The following is a 6665-nucleotide window of genomic DNA, read 5'->3' on the forward strand; positions in this document are numbered from 1 at the left end:
CTAACATTGAGTGGCTGCTGCCAACACACTGACTCAACTCCAGCCACTTTAATAATGGGAATTGATGGGAAATGATGTAAAACATATCACTAGCCACTTTAAACAATGCTACCTAATATAATGTTTACATACCCTACATTATTCATCTCATATGTATACGTATATACTGTACTCTATATCATCTACTGCATCTTTATGTAATACATGTATCACTAGCCACTTTAACTATGCCACTTTGTTTACATACTCATCTCATATGTATATACTGTACTCGATACCATCTACTGTATCTTGCCTATGCCTCTCTGTACCATCACTCATTCATATATCTTTATGTACATATTCTTTATCCCCCTACACTTGTGTGTATAAGACAGTAGTTTTGGAATTGTTAGTTAGATTACTTGTTGGTTATTACTGCATTGTCGGAACTAAAAGCACAAGCATTTCGCTACACTCGCATTAACATCTGCTAACCATGTGTATGTGACAAATAAAATTTGATTTGATTTGACACGACAAGACGAAGGACAAATACTTCTGACTGGTACGCCATCTTGGATTGGAACTGTTATGTAGTTAGATTAGTTAGAAAAACAAAGTCAAATTGATTGAACAATTGATTAATTAATGCATACATTCAAAATCAAATTTTTTAAATGATATTGTCTGGATCAAGTGCCATTCATTCAATTTTTTTGGCGTGGTCTCATTTTGGTGTTATTTTGGTATCGTTTTGGTATCAAGTATTGTGATGGTATCGAATATTGTGTTTTTATCAAGTATTGTGATGGTATCGAATATTGTGTTTTATCAAGTATTGAGATGGTATCGAATATTGTGTTTTATCAAGTATTGTGATGGTATTGAATTTTGTGTTTTATCAAGTATTGTGATGGTATTGAATATTGTGTTTTATCAAGTATTGTGTTGGTATCGGATATTGTGATACTAAACCTGATATTGAAGTCAAAATGCTCGTATTGTGACAACACTAGTATATACTGTATATATATTGTATATAAATCTTATATCTCTTGCCACAGTTACAATCTAGTCCTGTTATGTGATGTCTATAGGCTGGACCAAATATTCTTTACTTTACTGCTCTGTCTATTCCCTAAACACCTGGTAGGGTAGTCGTACCAAGGATTGGTGACAACAGATTAGAAAGTGCTTGACGGATCACAACAGAACATGTCTGATAAAACTGCAGTTCAACACATTAAAACGACAGCTCTTAAGATTGTTAAAAAATAACAGTTACATGTAGTGGAGTTACTTTTAGTCATTTCCATATTAATTCAACATTTACCAATCATTGTTTTGGCAACATCTGAATAGCATCTGTCGACTATGTTTACTATCAAGTTCAATACTGTTTAGGACATTTCATACACTAATTATATCAATAGAGCCTGCTTTTTTTTGTACAAGTCCTTTTTTATTGTATATATCTGGCTTTCATACATTTTGTGGGAAGAGAGGGAGGGAGAAGAGTGGGAAGAGATGGAGGGTATGTGATGTGAGTCACCATGGCTCTGAGCAGTTCACTCGTGGGCGAGCTTAGGTAAGCAAACCTGAAGAGGTGTACAATGGGTGATCGCTCGTCTCCATGGAGACCACGGCCAGCCCACGCTCTCGGCAGCTGCGTACAGGGAAAACACCTCAGGGAGGCTATTCCAGACGTTCCTGCAGTCTACCCCCCACATACACAAGAGCCCTGCGACTTGGAGGCAAGGGGTTCATCCCAATTAGATGGGAGTCTATGGTGCATGGTCAGTGCCCAGTGGGCACAGATGTCAATTCAACGTCTATTCCACATTGGTTCAATGTAATTTCATTGAAATTACTTTGAAACAACATTGATTCAACCAGTGTGTGCCCAGGGGGTAGCAGTGGGTGGTGATTATCTTTTCATAGAGTCATTTTTTTTCTAATCCTCTGTCGTACGTGTAGGTTAGAGAACAGACAGAATTGAAGGAGATCTTTGTATGTTTCATCTTATTGAACATATTAGAAAGCTGAATCTGAATAATTGCTGTTGTTTTTGATCTGGTAATGAAAATGAATAGAGTAAAACTTCATATCATGTTGTTTTATATAGTTCTGATTTTATTCAAATAATTTCCTCTCACATAAGGAGTTCTGGGTATAAAAAATGTACACATAAATATAAAAAATGTTGTGGAACGGTACAGGACAGTGCTGTCCAGTGCCCTCTACAGTACAAACATTTCAATAACATTTCTATAACAAAATGACTGCTAATAAATACCCAAATAAATAGACAGGCATCAGACAATACAAAACTATAACAGATTCTCAGTGATTGTGCAAAGCAGTCCTTTTCCATCACATTGTTCTTTCTGCTCAAACGCCATGAACAGGAACTTCTTCATGTGTCTTTGACCTCAAGACACATGTTCACCTTTTACAGTCTTAGATACCTCAATCTTCACAGACCTCTTTTACTGTCTTAGATACCTCAATCTTCACAGACCTCTTTTACTGTCTTAGATACCTCAATCTTCACAGACCTCTTTTACAGTCTTCGATACCCCAATCTTCACAGACTTCTTTTACATACTTCGATACTCCAATCTTCACAGTGAGCGGCCTTCTTTCCTAGGCCACAGACAAGATTTCCAGTGTCAACTTCCGACTGACTTCCAGTTCAATCTAGTATATATCTTCAGTCCCCCCCTCCATACGTTTGACCCAGCAGCACAGGACCCTTCCTCCACTGAGGAAAACCCTAGTGAGACCACCTGGTTTCCAGTGTGTCCTTTTCAGCATGTCTCCCATGGACCTCTTCTTCGTGTCTCATTCACCACCTGCAGGTTGGCCTTAACCAGTCTTAACAAGTCTCAACCAGTCTTAACAAGCTTCAACCAGCCTTAACCAGCCTTAACCAGTCTTAACAAGCTTCAACCAGCCTTAACCAGCCTCAACCAGCCTTAACCAGTCTTAACAAGCTTCAACCAGCCTTAACCAGTCTTAACCAGTCTTAACAAGCCTCAACCAGCCTTAACCAGTCTTAACCAGTCTTAACAAGCTTCAACCAGCCTTAACCAGTCTTAACCAGTCTTAACAAGCCTCAACCAGCCTTAACCAGTCTTAACCAGTCTTACAAGCCTCAACCAGCCTCAACCAGCCTTAACCAGTCTTAACAAGCTTCAACCAGCCTTAACCAGTCTTAACCAGCCTTAACCAGTCTTAACAAGCCATAAATGGTCTTAACCAGATTTGACCTGCCGACTGATCTCCAGGTAGGTGGGGGACTTGAGGAAGCGAGGGTAGCAGTCTTTCTCCATCAGGGCGTAGATCTTCTCCTGGGCCAGGCTGAAACAGGACTGGCTGGGGTGTTCCAGATTCTTCTTGGTGATGGCTTTGGTCTCATGGTCGAGGTTGACCTGGGGGAAGAGGATGGGAAATTTGATTACTATGTGTTTTACTTGAAACAATGTCTCATTCGGTATTGTTTGTGCACAATGAGTATATCATTTTGTGTGCATGTGTTTATATAGCGTATATCCAATCTACAGATTCCTCTACAAACATACTCTGTATGTAGATATAATTGATTAATTGTGTATATATATTGATAGTTACCTCTCTTGGTGCGTCACTGCAGACATACTCCTCATAGATCTTCTTAGCTGTAGTTGATAGCTTTGAGGAGGGCTTGGTTATCCTGTAGTCTTCACAGGCCAGGTAGAAAGCTATGTTCTCCTCGCTAAACTCCGACACCAGGAAAGCACGGAACAAGCACAGTCCATCTGGAAAAGAGAAGGTGGGAATTGTCACATTAGCATCTGTGAATTTATCGTAGCATGTCACAACTTCAATTCACTTTTAACCTTCTCCATTTGTGATGTGGAAGCAAGCAGATTTTCCTATAGTCTATATATAAAATAATATATTTGGATATATTATGAGTGAATCCTGCTACTGCTGTTTTGTGTAATGCATTCTGGCTACGTGGAGTAACAGCTACATGGCTTTTCCTATCCACGTTTGCGATACACATGTGTACAATATGTACTTGTACGTTTGTGTAGTATGACTAATTAAAGGATGATAACTCATAGCAAGAGTCAGACTTACGTTGGTTGGACAGCAGGTTCTCAAACGACTCCTTCCATTTTAATGGTTCACTCTTATTTAACCTGTTGATAAAAAAAAGCATCAGGTTAGTTCATCCGGTCATTACAAAATAACTTAGCATTGGCTTTGCATGGTCTCCTTCATTTCCCAAAAAAATCTGTGTAGACATAGAGCATTGTTTTTTAGAGTATCTGACCTTAGTTTGTCGGTCTTGTGTGAGTGACCGATGATGCTCAGATCTGGCTTCTGTAGAAAACTTCCAAAGAGAGCTTTGAGTTCCTTTGCCCTGAGAAAATAAGAGAAAAACATGTACATTAGATTGATGCAATCATTCACACCTTACTTACAACGGATCATCCAATTTCCCCATGAAGTAGCTGTGTAATAATTCCCATCAATGTAAATCCAAAATATAAATCCAGTGACATATAATGTCATGGGATAAAGAAGTACAGATTATTAAGGCAAGACATACCTCTCCAGACATGTGGTAGGCAGTGATTCCAGTCCTCTGCACATGGTGAGAGACGATGAGACGTGATCCTTTGTGCTGTTCACAGTGTCTGTAGTATTCTAGAGCTTTGGAGTCTATGATAGCTCTGTCACTGCAGTGAAGCTGGTTCTCAGCATGGTCTGCTGGCTGAGTGTGAAGAGAGTGCATTTATAGGGCAGTCCTCTCCGTGACATCACGTCTTTCAGCCAATGGCATGAGGGCCATGGGAGGAGGAAGATAGTGCCAAATCCACACAAGAATTTTTCTAAACATACCCCTTGACTTATTCCACATTTTGTTGTGTTAAAGCCTGAATTTAAAATAGATTAAGTAGATTGTTTTCCTCACCCATCTACACACAATACCCCATAATGACAAAGTTTGTTAAAAATGGAAATGAAATACATAAGTATCTAATTTATATAAACATTCACACTAATTGCTAAATGCTCTCTAAAAGATTTAAACACCTACTATTCTTTTTCAAATTATTCAAGCTCTTTAAAAAGGTATGTTGATCCTTGCTAGACAGCCATTTTAAATTGATTTAAGTCAAAACTGTAACTAGGCCACTTAGGAACATTCAATGTGGTCTAGGTAAGCAACTCCAGTGTAGATTTGGCCTTGTGTTTTAGGTTATTATCCTGCTGAAAGTTGAATTTGTCTCCCGGTGTCTGTTGGAAAGCAGACTTAACCAGGTTTTCCTCTAGGATTTTGCCTGTGCTTAGCTCTATTTCATTTATTTTAGCCCCCAAAACAAAAGACAAGCATACCCATAACATGAGTGTGCTTGCTCATGCTTGAAAATATGAAGAGTGAGAAAGGGGAGATACCTAGTCAGTTGTCCAACTCAATGTCTTCAACTGAAATGTGTCTTCCACATTTAACCCAACTCCTCTGAATCAGAGAGGTGCGGGGGGCCGCCCTAATCAACATCTATGTCTTCAGCACCCGGGGAACAGTGGGTTAACTGCCTTTCTCAGGGGCAGAATGACAGCTTTTTACCTTGTAGGCTTGGGGATTCAACCCAGCAACCTTTCGGTTACTGGGCCAATGCACTAACCACTAGGCTACTTGCAGCCACACTGAGGGGTACTCAGTGATGTGTTGTGTTGGAATTACCTAAAACATAAAGCTTTGTATTCAGCTCACACATTTTTTGCAGTTTTACTTTTGCGCCATATTGCAAACAGGACACATGTTTTGGAATATTCTTATTCTGTACAGGCTTCCTTCTTTTCACTCTGTCATTTAGGTTAGTATTGTGGAGTAACTACAATGTTGTTGATCCATCCTCAGTTTTCTCCTGTCACAGCCAATAAACTCTGTAACTGTTTTAAAGTCACCATTGGCCTCATGGTGAAATGCCTGAGTGGTTTCCTTCCTCTCCGGCAACTGAGTTAGGAATGACACCTGTATAGTTCTAGTGACGTGGGTGTATTGATACACAATCCAAAATGTAAGGATTAACTTCACCATGCTCAAAGGGATATTCAATGTGTGCTTTATTTTTTTCAATTTTACCCATCTACCACCATCTCTTTGAAGTAACGTCTAAGCCTGTGCACAATGATATTGGGCTGGAATGTTTCAGATGAAATACATGTTCACTCATTAGATGGTTCTCCAATCGAACGTGTTTCCACTTATAAATACTTAGGCTTTTGGATTGATACGGATTTGATGTTTAAAAATCATATAGACGAGCTGGTTAAGAAGCTAAGATTTAAAATTGTCTTTTTCTACAGAAACAGATGGTGTCGTTCTCTAAGCAGTAGGAAACAGGTTATTCAGTCAACCTTTTCATCTGTTCTTGATTATGGTGATATTATTTATCAAAGTGCAGCTGCTACTACTCTTAAACCTTTGGATGCCATCTATCATAGTGCCCTACAGTTGGCAGTTTTAATACTCATCACTGCATCCTGTATCAAAAGGTTGGCTGGACTTTGCTAAAGACCCCCCAGATCTCTACATTACTCCCTTTTTTGTTTACAAAAGTTTGCTATTGAAGTATAGACACCTGAGTTGCCTAACCCGCTCACAGGATAGATTCATTCTC

The 6665-nt window shown here is 39.2% G+C and overlaps 1 protein-coding gene across 1 annotated transcript; it reads right to left on the reverse strand.

Annotated features, from left to right (window-relative positions):
- Positions 1-2089: 2089 nt before the first annotated feature.
- Positions 2090-4739, reverse strand: LOC135558423 (regulator of G-protein signaling 5-like). Its single transcript, XM_064992218.1, has 5 exons — positions 4586-4739; positions 4307-4396; positions 4111-4172; positions 3616-3782; positions 2090-3416 (listed from the first exon to the last, which is right to left on the reverse strand). The coding sequence occupies exons 1-5, from the start codon at positions 4627-4629 to the stop codon at positions 3240-3242; spliced, it is 540 nt and encodes a 179-aa protein (XP_064848290.1). The 5' UTR covers positions 4630-4739; the 3' UTR covers positions 2090-3239.
- Positions 4740-6665: the final 1926 nt, after the last annotated feature.

The sequence above is a fragment of the Oncorhynchus masou genome, chromosome 17 (genome assembly GCF_036934945.1).
Source record: "Oncorhynchus masou masou isolate Uvic2021 chromosome 17, UVic_Omas_1.1, whole genome shotgun sequence".
Lineage (NCBI taxonomy): Eukaryota > Metazoa > Chordata > Actinopteri > Salmoniformes > Salmonidae > Oncorhynchus > Oncorhynchus masou.

Excerpts from the sequence above, each read along its gene's own strand:
- LOC135558423 (XM_064992218.1), bottom strand. The coding sequence starts at position 4,629 with ATGTGCAGAGGACTGGAATCACTGCCTACCACATGTCTGGAGAG. Across the intron at positions 4,173-4,306 it reads CACAAGACCGACAAACTAAG|GTTAAATAAGAGTGAACCAT; the intron begins GTCAGATACTCT and ends TTTTATCAACAG. Across the intron at positions 3,783-4,110 it reads GAACCTGCTGTCCAACCAAC|ATGGACTGTGCTTGTTCCGT; the intron begins GTAAGTCTGACT and ends TCTCTTTTCCAG.